We start from the raw sequence: 15663 nt of genomic DNA, 5'->3' as shown, positions 1-15663 counted from the left end.
CCTGTTGGAGGCTGTTAGTAGAGCAGGGGTAATGACGATGAGCTAGTGGACAAAACTGGATGTTATTCTCAGAGCAAATGCTACAAGTTTAAAGCATTCAGTTAGCATATACTTGGCCCCCGGTCTAATGTCCTGCCCCCTCCCCACACTGCCTTCCACTGCTCCTGAGCTATACAGTGAGCACAATCTTTAGAGAACTGCACCATGTTACAGGAGCCATTTGGAAAAAAAGAGTTCTATTACAATTTCCAAAACCCCCAATTGCATGTACTGGGTGGGGCAAAAATAGGTGCACAGTTGTATGTGAAACAGAGTTCATTCTTGTATTATTATTGTATTATTTTCCATACGAATAAATGTACAGCTACTTTTGCCCCACCCTGTATATTTCCCTTTTGCAATGAAGAATCTAAAAGTTTCAATGTTTTACATTTGCTAGTTTTTCCAACTAGACTTGTTACTGAACTGAATTCTTATTAAAAAGACATTGAATAGAGTATCTGCTATCCTAGTAATTTCTTTGATTTCAAATCATAATTTTATGATGTCATAAAAAAAATTTAAACAGATTCTTTAAAATACCAGGATACCATTCCAAAAACTTAGAGAAAACAAAACTATTTCAATTTTATTTTCAAAGACTAATTTTAATCCAGACTGAACAAACAAGCAGAAAAGTGGGAAAGCTAACTGTAGTAGCAGACACAGGTGTACCAAATGTGAAACAGTGGGTTATTAACAGAACTATTTACATGCATATTTACAAGCAATCCTTTTGTACATAAGCTTTACTTGTCGTTAGTTGGAAAAAGATTTTTGACATTAGGTAAAAATAGGACTGAGGTGGTACCACATTATAGTAAAAGTATTAGAAAAGTGATCCTCAAGGTATATCAATTACAAAGCAGATGAAAACTTGAGTGACAAAGATCTAGCAAAATTCTCTAGTAAAAAAGTCAATGCAACTCATGCTACCAAATAAAAATGAGAAAGCCATATAAATAAAGTAGAATAATGTCCTGGGCTTTGGGGTAATGAACTCAGGTGAAAAATTTGAACACTTTAGAATTGCAATGTATCATCAGTGAAGAATCTTGGTTGTTTAGTTGGAAGTTCTAACTCTATTTTAAAAGCCCTTGGTATCAAATAACATCTGGATATGTAAATAAATTAATTATATATTCTAAGACTTTAGTGCCAGAGATTTTTATGATTGTGACTCATACTTGAAACCCAATTCATTGAGACACTCAATGTAAAACTAAATGAAAGCTATAATACTCATATCTTAAAAAAGGATGCTACATTTTTGCAGTAATATGTATTTCCACACTAAGACTTTTTCCTTCAAGAAAAGCTGAATTTAAAGGATAAGCTTCTAATCAGCTAGCAAAACTTACTTTCAACATTTCATTTATTTCAAAATCGATTTTATTGCAGCCAAAACAGTGGAATTAACTGTACATAATAAACTATCTTATATATATACACATTTTAAGTTATAGGGGATAAAGTTTATTTTGGCAGAGAGTGTTAAAATTAAAGTTGCATACATTAGTAACATAACTCAACATCCTTAATTTGGTATAAGTGTGACACATTTTCCTGCTTTCCTGTGTTCTGCTAAGTCACCATAACCTAAACTGCTTTATAAAACTGATACGTTGAAATTTAACTTTACTGTTTTTGCTTACGCTCTGATTCCAAACAAAACTTTTCATAAGCTTCTTCTATCTCTGGGTCCATCTCATCATCAATATCATCCAAGTACCTGTGAAAGAAGCAAAGATGACTCATAAGCTTAATGTTTTTCCATGCAGAAAATGTGTAAGCCTGGCTGGTATGGCTCAGTGGTTGAGCGCTGACCTACGAATTGGAGGTCATGGTTCAATTCTCTGTCAGGACACATGCCCAGGTTGCAGGCTCGATCCCCAGAGCAAGAGGCATGCAGAAGGGAGCGATCAATGATTCTCTCTTATCATTGATGTTTCTCTCTCTCTGTCCCTCTCCTTTCCTTTCTCTGAAATCAAAAAGGAAATCAGAAAGAAAAAAAAAGGAAATGTCTAAGATGCTAAGTCATGAGAAAAGGTATCTGGTATAACTTTCCTAGACTAAGTTATAGAACTCAAGCACTGTTTAGAATTACATTAAATGTCAGTCCTCAGACAATAAATGCTTAGTATGGTGTGTTAAGTTTTACAGTGGACTCTGAGTCCCTTGTCTTTGAAATTAAGATTCTGCTATACTTTAGACAGATGTTAAATTCTTTAACCTAATCTAAAAGTTAAATCAAAGGCTTTACTTTTTAGCTTAGTAACAATTATACTATAATTAGAACATAATTTCAATGTACCATCCCCCTCTAATGATGCTTATCAGAAATGGTATTCCGACAATATCAACTTAGTCATAATCTACAGTATTTGGAATCACTTTCATAGCAAGAAGCTACTTTAGAGATCATCTGTTTCAGATTTTTTCTAACTATTCAGTAGTTTAAAAACAATGTTTTCCTATTTAAGTGCCCACGAAGGCCTTAATACACATATCCTTACTGAATTCCCACAGCCATCTTAAAAAGACCGGTACTATCACCTTAATGCCAAGAACAACTTGAACTTCTAGTGATACACCCAGCAGGAGTGAACTTTCCTAAGTGTGCTTAGGTCCATACAGATTTAATTTACTCTTCCCGCCACTTAGGAAGAAGAGGACCCAAGCAGCTTGTCCAAATTCCTATAAGCTGTTAACAGAGCTGGGACTAATCCTCACAAGTTTTTCATCCTTCTATAACAAAATGCAGTTAAATCTGATGAAAAGTGATAAAAAATTTTATCACTTACACATTGTATTATCAAGAATGACAGGTAAATGAAATAAGAGAATAAGACCATAACTTACAAATTCCCATCAGTCCCAATATTTTTATATAGTAACTAGAGGCCTGGTGCACGAAAATTCATGCACTAGGGGTGAGGCGCTGAGGGAGAGATCCCTCAGCCTGGCCTGTCCCCTCTCAGTCTGGGAGCCCTCAGGGGATGTCCTACTGACGGCTTAGCCATAGTCTGGCCACCCTCTGCGAGAGTAGACCAGGCCCATCAGGGGAAGGTGCTGCCCCCATCACCCACAGCTGCTAAGTCATGAGTGGCAGCCGGCCCTCACTTTGTCCAGAAGGACATCCGGAAGACATCCAATCTATCTGGTCTAATTAGCATATTACCCTTGTATTAGTATAGATGTTCTCTCTTCAATCTTAAGTCATCCTTTGAACAGCTAAGATTTGAGCCGTTTGTTCTGTGCCAGAGCATTTATGTATTCTCATTTACGTCTCAAAAGTCTCAAGGATGGGTACTATTATTCCTAGTTTGTAGATGAAGAAACTGGCATAGAATCTGCTTATTTTAAAGTCTTAAGTATAAAAATAGAATCTATTTTGTAAAAATGAATTATGCTTGTGTATACTACATTTTAATAGTTTTTCCCCTCAACTATAGATACATTTTAAAAATCATAGTTTTGTATTTTTTTTAATCATAGTGTGTTTTTCAACGTGATTATGTGAAAATTTTTGGTAAATAAGTACTACTTATATGCCACTATAATACCATCTAATCAAAATGCACATTCTTTCATTATCTGCTTTTTACCAGTCTAAACTCTATCTATAAGCAGTGGCCACAGAAAGTTCACAAATAAAGTTAGTAGCTAAAGAGAACTTACGGATCACCAGCGCCTGATAAATCTGTTCCATTTTCTTCATAATCTGGAAAAAGGTCTTCTCTTTCAAGTAACTCTTGGTATTTCTCTTGGTAATCTAAGAAAAATGAAAATAAAAAATTTTAATGCTGGAAAAATTCACAGTAAATATGTATTAGCCAGTTTTTCCTAAGAAATTTTTTTTAAAATATATTTTATTGATTTTTTTACAGAGAGGAAGAGAGAGGGATAGAGAGTTAGAAACATCGATGAGAGAGAATCATCCATCAGCTGCCTCTTGCACACCCCCTACTGGGGATGTGCCCGCAACCAAGGTACATGCCCTGACCGGAATCGAACCTGGGACCTTTCAGTCCGCAGGCCGACGCTCTATCCACTGAGCCAAACCGGTTTTGGCAAGAAATTTTAATATTATGACTTTTCATCTAAGTAGATCCAAAGTTTGAACATCAGTAAGCTATGTTTATTCATCTAGTAAGTCAGCTTAATTACATATTTAATAGCTTTTACAAAACCTATTCTAATTGGCTTGCTTCTGCCCCCTGCATCCTCCTGACTCTAAATTATATACATATTCCTCTAAATGTAAGTTGGAAATCAAAGCCACTGTGCGTATACCAGAGGACATTTCACAGGTTATGTGTATGCTGTCTACATTCTCTCCTGCTTCTTTCCATCAGACAAAATACTGGCTATATAGTTTGTAGGGAAGAACACGTGCTCTCCATTCTCTCCTATTTTCCTTCCACAAGGAGAGATTTCAATCAAACATCCTGGCTTCTGGGCTTTGTTATCCTCCCCAAGGAGGTAAAGTGATCTATCTGGCTGGCAGGTAATAGCCACTTTTCCATGTTCCTCAGTCAGTGGAGGCCACCCTAACACGGGCTCCGAGCATAGGGCATTTTCTTTTCTCCCTTGTCCTAGAGACAGCTGGGAGGTAGCTACCTAATAAATGTTTCAGCTCTACCTCCTCCCCCTCAGTGGGCTCTCCCGAGGCAATACAGGTGACAGTATAGCTCTCCATCTGCCAACTGCCTTAAGAACAGCGACTGAGTATCTTGTAGGATTAGCATGTCTGTGTAGTCTTTACCTTTGAATAATAAAATGGATCAGTGTATATTAAAACTAGTTACCTTAAAAGTAGTTTCCTGTGAACAACAGCTACCTCAGATTTCAAAAATATTGAATTCCTATCCCCACATATAAAAACTAGCCAGACAGATGAAAGACTTAATATAATTATACTTGACTGGGTAAAGATATTTTTTCCAAGATTGTCAGTTTCTAAAAACATGAATTCCAGCTTAAAGGACTGGCAATATTTTGGTATTCCATTTTGGCAATGTGGAGACCACTTTAAATTATAAAGCCTCCCTGCAACAAATACTTGAGCTAACAGGTAAGAAACATTTTTTTAAATGTACAGATGAGTTCACAAAAAACATCACGTCACCCGATGACAGAAACGAGAGGAACTGAAAGCCACACATCCTTATAGCAGCTGGGAGGCTGGTGGACCACGTGGTACAAATGGGCTTGGATTTAAAACCCACAGGTCAGAAAGAAAGGTCTTGGGCCCGTTGAAGCAGGAAGATGGGATTCACGCCCCACACTCATCCACTCTGCACAAACCCAGGTCATTCAAAGGGCTGATATCCTGCCTGGCCATGTGGCTCAGTGAATGAGCATTGACCTATGAATCAGGAGGTCACGGTTCAATTTCCACATGCCCAGGTTGTGGGCTCAATCCCCAGTGTGGGCATGCAGGAGGCAGCCAATCAATGATTCTCTTTAATCACTGAAAGTTTCTCTCTCTCTCTCCCTCCCTGAAATCAATAAAAATATATATATATATATATTTTAAAAAAGGCTGATATCCCAAGCAAAAGATGGAACAAGAAAAAAGCAAACTGCAAAACATCTCAGTGGCAAAGAAGTTTGGTGTATCTGTCTAGGTTTGGAATGGGAGAGGTACTCTGGTTCCTCAGAGAATAAGGTGGGCCTGCACCTCAAATTGTTACTACCCACATAAAAACACCTAAGACAAGAAAATAAAAACTCATTCCAAGCCACTGCTACCCCTGTGGCTCCCGACAGAAGCAAATACAAAACCCTCTTTGGACAGATGCTCCTACAATCCCAAGTCACAAGTTTCATGAAGAAAAAGAAAAGGGCACTTAAACACTGGAGCAGTCGTAAAGGCTACAATACATGTGACTTCTAGTGATTGAGAACAAAGTAAGTAAGTGTGAACAGAACAAATGATAGGAAAATGGACCAGACAAAGAAGAATAAAAATACCACAAGGAATCAAAGTAACTTGTTTGAAGAATAAGAAAAAAAGGAAACTCTGTCTTACCAGACAGCAAGGTCAGACTGATTAAGAATGCCTATTAGTGTTGAGAGAGACAAAGATCCACATGGAGACAGAGGAATAAGACAAGTTTACAGAGGAGTTACATGGCACACACAGAGGCACATTTTACCTAAGAGAGCAAGGACGACTCAACACCTGCTGGTGACATGAGAGACTGTGGAAAAAATATTGAATTCCTGCTATCCCCACATATAAAAACTAGCCAGACAGATGAAAGACTTAAATATAAAGCAACAGAAGATACCCAGAAAATGGGATTTGCTAGTAGTGAGGGGACTAAGTCACAGAGAACACAAGACATAACTTAGTTTATATTCAACTCAAGGCTTCCATTGCTAAGATAAACAAAAGGGAAGGGCAGCCCATACTGAGAAAAGCTGACTATGGGTCACTTTCTAGACCAGGGGTCCTCAAACTTTTTAAACAGGGGGCCAGTTCACTGTCCCTCAGACCGTTGGAGGGCTGGACTATAGTTTTAAAAAAACTATGAACAAATTCCTATGCACACTGCAGATATCTTATTTTGAAGTAAAAAAACAAAACGGCAAAAACACCCGCATGTGGCCCGCGGGCCGTAGTTTAAGGACGCCTGTTCTAGGCTATGCAAGTAATTACAAATCAACAAGACAAAGGCTCCAACAGAAATATGGGCAAAAAACTCGAACAGGCAATTCTCAAAGGAACAAATAAGTTCAACAGAAACATGAAAAGAAATTAAGTATCAGTGGAAAATAAAAATTCACAATTTCATACAATCTGACTGACAAAAATGAAGTCTGGTAACAGTAAGCGTTGCCAAAGATGAGAACTAGGAACTCTTACATGCTGGAAATACTAAGTAGTATGATCACCCTGGAAAGCAGTATAACAACATTTAGTGACGTTGAACATGCAAATAGCCTGTAATGTGACAGTTTTGCCTCCTTACTGTAGAGGAACTTCTGCAAGTGCACAAGGACATAAAGATGTTTGTGCAGTGCTGCCTGTGGGAACCAGTGTGGACCACCGACCACCCACAGCAGGGATCTATGAACTGTGGTTTAGTCTGAGTGGAGTATTATTTGGCATTTAAAATAAGGGAGCCAAAGCTATATGTATCAACACATAAATCCCAAAAAATAATACTGAATAAAAATAAGCTGCAAAAAGCAGGGTATAGTAAGATACAATTTGGGGTTAATACTTCTGTGTGAGAGAATCCAGTAGTTTACAGACACATGAAGTAAAAATCACGACACAAAGTTGGCACAGAAGTTACCTCTGGGAGAGAAGTGACAGAAGGACTAAACTTGGGAGTGAGGGATCAATGACAAGGGAGAATGGTTTAGCAGTTATCTGTACGGTTTTATTTCTTTAGAAAGGCCCCAAGTATACAGTAATATGGTACCATGACCTTGGTTTAATCTTTTTTTTTTTTAAATTTTTTATTGTTTAAAGTATTACATAACTCTCCTTTTCCCCCGACTGACCTCTCCCCGGTCCCAAACTTAGTTTAATCTTGACTGTGAATCAACAAGTCAGTTTTTTGTGGTTTTCATTTTTTTTTTAATGTTTCCTAATTTAAAGCTGGAAGTTAAGTAGCCAGTCCTCCTTCCTACGTCCCTGTGCTACATACAGGCAGGGATAATCAGAGCCTGATACCCAGCGGGACAAATGGGGAAATGCTGACCCTAAGCTGGATGTAGTTTGTACCAAATGGGAATTTCTCTCTTGCTCACACTGCAGTCCCATTTATCACAAGCAATGCTTCCACAATGCCATTTTCTGGAAGGGGAAGTGTGCAGAGGTTTAGATTTTTAATTAACTTTGACCCGCCAAGTATTAATAAAACCCGTAATTCTTAGTATCTGCAAGTATTAACCCATATTAATAAAAGCTGCTGACTACATAGTGAATTAGAACCATCTTTTCCTTCCATTCTAATCACCTAAAGTTCAGAGTATAAAAACAAAGTATGAGAGGAAATACAAAATAAAAATGGTGGCATTTAATTGAGGGATTCTTCTGACCCTTCATTGTTAGGGTGATTAGACAGTATATGCTGAGCTGGGCGTTCCACTTGAAATGGTTTCTAGTGGTTACTGTAAAGAACACCGCATATGAGACAAACCTTCACCTTGTATTTCAGAATGATGTGAACTCTTTGAAAAACTACAGTTCTGTGCTAGTGAAGGGATGATTTTCTGTAATTTCCTATCTTACCAAAAACCGGGGGGAAAGACTGCAGGACAAGATACCTGGATCAGCTGCAGTAAAAGGAACACCATCAGATGTATAAAATGTTGGTTCATTCTAGGATGAAACAAAGTGACAAAAACATGTCATCCTCTTACAATTGATTTTTTAGAAGCACATTATCAATGAAGCATGGCTGATGCCACCCAGCTGCTCCCGATAATGCAATACAAGAACAAGCAAACACGAGCCTCCCGGCAGCTACTGCCATTTCACTGGGAACGTCTCTGCTCTCCAGATTCATTCTATTGTCTCGAATTCTTGTTCTAATACTGTGTCTATGTCTGTCACTCACAGTGAACTGTTCTGCTGTGCAGTGTGACTCAGCGTCCACTCAGATTTAGTTTTGGTTCCCCCTTCCCACCATTTTTCTCTCTGAGATGGGGGTTGTAGGAACAATCTATATATCTAAAACCCTAATATGGAAACAGACTGAATGGCAGAACAACCAAACAACTGGTCGCCATGACGTGCGCTGACCATCAGGGGGTGCGCGTGGAACATGGTGGGCATTGGCAGCAGGTGGCAGAGCATGGAACATGGCAGGCGTTGCCCACGGCTAGAGTGGGGGCGCCAGACCAAGGAGGGGCACTGGTTGCTGTCATCAGGGCAAGCCTCTGGTGATTACTGAAAATTCTTTGCTCCCGCACGCCGTGGTCCCGCCTGGCACTCGCACCTGATGCCGGCGCCAGCCCCACTCGCACCTGCTGCTGGTGCCTGGCGCTGGCCCCGATCGCTCAGCACCATCAGTGGGTGCAAGCAGTGGGTGCTGGCCCCGATCGCCCCTCAGGGCTTCTCTACCTCCCCCTGCTCCTGAGAGGCAATCGGGGCAGCAGCCACTGCTCGCACCTGCTAACAGCGCTGGCCCCAATCCGCTCTCGGCGCTGGCCCCAATCCGCTCTCTGCGCCATCAGCTGGTGCGAGTGGGGTTAGTGCCATCAGCGCATGGGAGTGGTGGTGTGGATGGGGCTGCTGACAGACAGGGGACTGGGGTCCGTGGTGGGGGGGCCGGGAGAGGTTGCAGAGGATGGGCCGAGACCTGCCCCTGTGCCCACCATGGTCCACAGTTCCTTTCAAGGTGCACGAATTCGTGCACTGGGCACCTAGTCCTATGTAATAAATGCCTAATATGCTAAGCGTCCAACCGTTTGACCAATCGCTATGACTCACACTGACCACCAGGGGGCAGATGTTCCAACCTTGGCAGGTTAGCTTGCTGCTGGGGTCCGGCTGATGGGGATTGGGCAAGATGAGCTGGACACACCCTGGAGCCCTCCCGTGGCCCCTCCCCAGCCGGCCAACCTCCTGCAGTCCCTCCCCGGCCAGATGGCCCCGATCGGGACTGGGCAAGAAGGGCTGGACATGCCCTGGAGCCCTCCTGTGGTCCCTCACCAGCTCCGATCGTGCACCGGTGGGGTCCCTTGGCCTGGCCTGCACCCTCTCGCAAACCAGAACCCCTCGGGGAATTTTGGAGAGCTGGTTTCGGCCCAATCCCCGTAAGCCAGGCTGAGGGACTCTACCGGTGCACAAATCTGTGCAACTGGCCTCTAGTTCCTCCATAATTGCTGTGTTTGGTCGTGTTGGGAGCTTCCAGGATCATTGGCCTGGTAATCATTTTTATTTTCTTAGTTTACTTTATGACAACATAAATACAAAGTAAAAGTTTGAGCTGCAGGCCTTGGTTATGAATTCCCTGGGAAAACAGTTTCCTGGAATCCCTACACTCACTTAAGTCCAAGTCTCATCATTTCTCTGGCCACTGGATGGATCTTTCTCTAGTCCACCCGCCATGGGAGGAACCCATGTCTCTTCTATTTTACCTGCTCTGCTTGCTGCCAGGGACCCTAACCCAGTGAAGAGTTATTAGGCATTAAATTCTGGGAATGGCTTTATGTAACTCGTAGAAATTTCCAAAGTTGAATTCAAGCAATAAGCAACGTTTAAACAGCAAACACTGGCATACCATAAAATAGTTGGGGTCATTTTCAGGTGTTGCTTCTCTGTATGTTGAGGTTACATGGACTCTACCCCAGTTACTTGACCGGAGCTCTACAAGCTTCAAGAGCATCTGCTTCACGTCTCTGCAGACAGAAGTGGACAAGGAGTGAGTGTATCCACCCTGTGTTGTCAGGCTCTAAAATACCAGACTCCTTCCATCATTTCACCAATTTAACATGTACATTCAATGCTTTGATTTTCCACACGTCTCCTATAATGACACAAATTCACCCTTAAAAAAAAAAAGCCTTGAAATTTGTTCCATGTAACTAACTATATGGTTCTTAAGTGCAGTGGCCATCCCGCAAGCATTTCTATGTTTCCTACTAGCCTGAGAGTAGCACTTCACCTAGGCATTTACTGAATAACCGAGGAAAAATGGCTAGGTGAGCAGAAGCCACAGGTAAAATACTGTGCCTTTAAGAAGAGGTTTCTGTGGATGAATCTGTAAGATTTCAATTGTTCTGATGAAGCACAGCTGATTAAAGGAAAAGCAAGGACTAGGCTCCCTGGCGACCACCTCCCTTCCCCTACCTGCTGCAGTGCGCATCCAGGACGACATTTTCAATCCTCTGGATAACTTCTTCCATGTCCGTCTTTCCTTTTTCCTTCCAGGCATCTTCCAGCACTGACCCTGTCAACTAAAAGACAAAGGGATCAATAAAAGAAGGAATTCAATCAAGTATTGATATTCTAAAAATATAATAGTAGCACTTCAAGCATTCTTCCCTACCCCAAGCATTCTTTTTTTTCCTTTTAAATATATTTCATTGATTTTTTACAGAGAGGAAGTGAGAGGGAGAGAGAGTTAGAAACATCGATCAGCTGCCTCCTGCACACCCCCCACGGGGGATGTGCCTGCAACCAAGGTACATGCCCTTGACCAGAATCGAACCTGGGACCCTTCAGTCCGCAGGCAACGCTCTATTCACTGAGCCAAACCAGTCAGGGCTCTTTTTTTTTTTTTTTTGTAATATATTTTTATTGATTTTAGAGAGGAAGTGGGAGAGAGATGGTACCATCAATGATGAAAGAGATTCACTGATCAACTGCCTCCTACACATCCCCTACTGAGGATTGAGCCTGCAACCTGGGGATGTGCCCTTGACCGGAATCGAACACAGGACCCTTCAGTCTGCAAGCTGACACTCTATCCACTGAGCCAAACCAGCTAGGGCCGCCCCAAGCATTCGTTAAACAAGTTAAATATTCCCAGTTGTTCTCTACCATCTAATACTGAGGTATCTCAATACCTTCAGTGTTTTTCTTGACTGAAAGAAATCAATGAACTACAGCAGATCTTTAACCAAAGGTTTTATGTGTTAACTAGAGGCCCGGTGCATTAATTCGTGCACAGGTGGGGTCTGGCTGGCCTACCCTGTTCGAGGCTGGCTGGCCCTGACCCCTGGTCGAACTCCCAGTTGAACTCCCTGTAAAGGGGACAATTTGCATATTAGCCTTTTATTACATAGGATGACTATATGGTTTACTCCCTGTATGACTAAGGTAGGTTGTACAATTTTAATCAATATGTCACTTTTTGAAATATGCAGAGTGCAATAAATATTGAAGCAACGAATTAAAATAAAAACTTCATCGGGGGCCCCAGCTGCTTTGGCTCAGTAGATAGAGCGTCAGCCTGTGGACTGAATGGTCCCGGGTTCGATTCCAGTCGAGGGTGCATGCCTGGGTTGCCGGCTCAATCCCCAGTGGGGGGCGTGCAGGAGGCAGCCGATCAATGATTCTCTCTCATCATTGATGTTTCTATCTTTCTCCCTTCTTCCTTCCTCTCTGAAATCAGTAAAATATATTTTAAAAAGATATTAAAAAAAAGAAATCGGGGGAAAAATGAGTTAAGGATGTAACAGGTAGTTCACAGAAACTAAAACATGTCTAATAAACAAAAAAATGCTTAACTTCACTAGTGATCAGGAAAATGCAAACTGAAATGAGGTTTTCTTTTTACTCATCATCTGTGACAAAACCAACCCCAGGATTGCTTGCATCTATCACTGATAAGGATACGGATACTGCTAGTGGGAATACACTGTGGTTAAGTGTTTGGAAGAGAAATTTGGCATTACAGAAGGTCCCCACCATATGATAGTTAGACTTATAATTTTTCTTTTAAATCCTCACCTGAGGATATGTTTTCTTTCTTTCCTTTTTACTGACTTTAGAGAGGAAGGGAGAGGGAGAAACATCGATCAGTTGCTGCCGGTACACACCACAACTGGGGATCTAGGTCAAACTCTTGACCTTTAGGTATACAGGACAGTGGTCCAACCAACTTAGCTACACTGGCCAGAGATAGACTTATAATTTTTTTAAAGTATATTTTTACTGATTTCAGAGAGGAAGGGAGAGGGAGAGACAGAAACAATGATGAGAATCATTGACTGGCTGCCTCCTGCATGCCCCACACTGGGGATTGAGCCCACAACCTGGGCATGTGCCCTGACTGGGAATCAAACTATGACTTACTGATTCATAGGTCAACACTCAACCACTGAGCCATGCCAGCTGGACTAGACTTATAATTTTTTTACCTTTACAATGGCTCAAAAGCAATAAGCATTCAGCAGAAACTAAAACTACTTTGAATTTTTTATCTTTCCCCAGGCTGGTGACATGTGGTATGATCCTCTCTCAGGATGCTGGACAGTGGCTGTGAGCTGCAGCTCCCAGGCAGGTATGTAATCAGGAGAGCAAACGACCGATACTCAACGATGTTTTCATGTGGTAGATTATTCTGCCCAACTGTAGCGTAATGTAAGTGTTCTAAGCAAGTTTGAGATAGGCTTGGCTAAGCTCTGCTGTTTAGTAGTTAGGTGTATTAAATGCATATTCAACTTACTATATTTTCATTTTATAATGGGTTCAGGGAGACATAACCCCATCCTAAATCAAGGAGCATCTGTACTTATCAAATTAGGGTATACTAGCTCTCTTGTCCACCAAACCTATGTGTAGGAATTTAACCTATATAAAGATTATCAACAATGCTGCCGAGACTAAACTGAAAGTAATCCACTGTTTGGCAACAATGGGTAAACAATGTGCATGTAAACAACGGAATAGTGGGAAGCTACTGTAGAAAGAAGTAAATCTGTGTGCCATGCAAAGGTCTAAGATCTTCCGTAGGTGGTAAAGCAGCCACACATAGTCACATAGTACTTATGAGATACACCTACAGACGTGGGAAAGGAAGGGGCACAGCGAAGAACTCCCACTTTTCACTTCTAAAATCCACGTCTTACATTAAATAAGCATGTATTGCCTTTCTAATATATTTAAATTCCAGAGCAAAATAAAATGTCAATATTTAACTTAACGTAATAATTATGTTGAATTCATTTGTGTACTATATATACACTTCCTCTCTCCAAATTATATGCTGAAGGGGTAGAGCAGTTAGTTACACTTTTAGGAAAGAAAATAAGTAAAACCTACCTTCAATAATTTTACTGCACAAATTAGGTTATCATCCACAGGGTTAGAAAAGAGGGCATTCAGCAACTCCCGAAGACCAGCCTGAAGAATATCTGCTCTTGTAACCTGCCCATTTGTTCCTTTGATCTTTGGGGACAAAAGAAAATGAACAGCAACTATGCCAAAACCTAATACAGATATATAAATGATCTAACAAAGTGCTGGCAAAATAAGCACTTTACATTAAAACAATACAAAAATCATAGGGACACACTCTATATTCACAAAATTAGACTTACCTTACATATAACTAAAATTTCTAATAAAACTCGTCAACTATAGGCCAAACTTTTCATTTATCACATGTGTGGTCTGGATAATGTAAGCCTCCTTGAATGTTACTGCTTCATGAAGCATCTCTAGTCTACTAAGCTACCTACCCCCTTTTGGGGAACACACAGCATTTTACTCTGCTATTCATATACTGTTTAAAAATACTCTGGTTTTGCATGAGAATGGTCTACGTGTCTTGGCTCTCTGGCTGGAAGAACTTCAGGCTCGAGAGCCATGCCTGGCCTTCCCACTCCCCTACACAGCACCAGAGCTTCCAAGGAGGAACACAGCCATCTTAAATGGCTCTCCGTTGAAGGCACGTTTGTATTGGTGCTCTTATTGTGGCTCATATAACAATAGAAAAGATTAAGACATGAAAGTTTTATAAAACTGAGCTGTCTGTGATAAACAGGGACAGTAAAGTGGGCACTGGATTGGACGTAGACTTGTAGATGCCCTGACACACATCTGACGGTGGATTCTTGTCTTTTCAGTGGTTTTTATGGTGCTAAGTCCCCAATTCAGGCTTAAATAGATAAACCTGTATCTGAGACTAGTCAGGACTAAGTGGTCAAAGAACAAATTGAATATCCTTTACAAAGCACTATCTCGACTTAAGTTGCCTACTAACAAGCATATGCTCACATACCACCAATTTACAAACAAGTTTAGCTGTACCCTTTGTACAAGTGCATTTTATGTGGAAGATTAACATATAAAACAGGACCAAGCCCTAATCTGGGTGAATTGGGTATAAAAATCAAACTCCAGTCTCTTCCCTCTTCACTCAAAGCTTTATGTCCTGTAGGTCATGTTGTTTTTCAGCCACCATCTGAATGTCAACATGTTACGTGTACTAATGTCCCTGAAGCAAGAATCCAAAGAAGTACGCATGTCTACATTTTAAACGCGTAAACACCCATGGAGCACTGTGGCTTTCCAAAAGCACACGAAGACTTTCCAATGCTCACAACTACTTCCCAGCACTTTGCCCTTGAACAGGAAGACAGGCACGGAGTCGTCATTTCTCTCCCATTTCACTTTTTTTTTTTTAAATATATTTTATTGATTTTTTACAGAGAGGAAGGGAGAGGGTTAGAGAGTTGGAAACATCGATGAGAGAGAAACATCGATCAGCTGCCTCCTGCACACCCCCTACTGGGGATGTGCCTGCAACCAAGGTACATGCCCTTGACGGGAATCGAACCTGGGACCCTTCAGTCCGCAGGCCGATGCTCTATCCACTGAGCCAAACCTGCTAGGGCCCATTTCACTCTTTATGTTGTAAAAGTAATGTAAACACGAATCCCTTATGGAGATCAATTTGTTCGCAAGCTTTACTAAACAAAAGTACTTAACAAAAGAAAATGACTCCTCACCTCCAGCTTAAGATAAAGTTCTCCCAGAAAGAGCACAAACGCATGGAATCGTTTTCGAGTTGCTTCATCCCCCTTTGCAGCTTGATCTCGAAGTTCATATTCAGTTCGACATCTAACAGAGATAAACCTTTTATAATCTCACATGGCTTTGTTTTTCAAACAGTCAAACAAGATGACCATTTGTTGGTCTGG

General features: G+C 41.0%; 1 protein-coding gene across 4 annotated transcripts in view; it reads right to left on the bottom strand.

The window, feature by feature from the left end:
* Nucleotides 1-642: 642 nt before the first annotated feature.
* Nucleotides 643-15663, bottom strand: part of PAIP1 (poly(A) binding protein interacting protein 1) — a 29616-nt gene continuing 14595 nt past the window's right edge. For 3 of the 4 annotated variants that reach the window (XM_079790480.1, XM_079790481.1, XM_079790479.1), the window contains exons 5-11: nt 15472-15583; nt 13781-13906; nt 10862-10968; nt 10293-10410; nt 8332-8386; nt 3721-3814; nt 645-1771 (exon numbers count right to left, since the gene is read on the bottom strand). In XM_079790480.1, coding sequence (XP_079646606.1) covers nt 1678-1771; nt 3721-3814; nt 8332-8386; nt 10293-10410; nt 10862-10968; nt 13781-13906; nt 15472-15583 — 706 coding nt within the window. In that variant the 3' untranslated portion in view covers nt 645-1677. Of the gene's footprint in view, nt 1772-3720; nt 3815-8331; nt 8387-10292; nt 10411-10861; nt 10969-13780; nt 13907-15471; nt 15584-15663 lie in introns of all 4 variants that reach the window. The other variant, XM_079790478.1, reaches the window with a different exon arrangement.

This window comes from Cnephaeus nilssonii, assembly GCF_951640355.1.
Source record: "Cnephaeus nilssonii genome assembly, chromosome: 2".
NCBI lineage: Eukaryota > Metazoa > Chordata > Mammalia > Chiroptera > Vespertilionidae > Cnephaeus > Cnephaeus nilssonii.
Note: the sequence above shows the minus strand (reverse complement) of the source record. Positions and strands in the feature narration are given on the sequence as shown.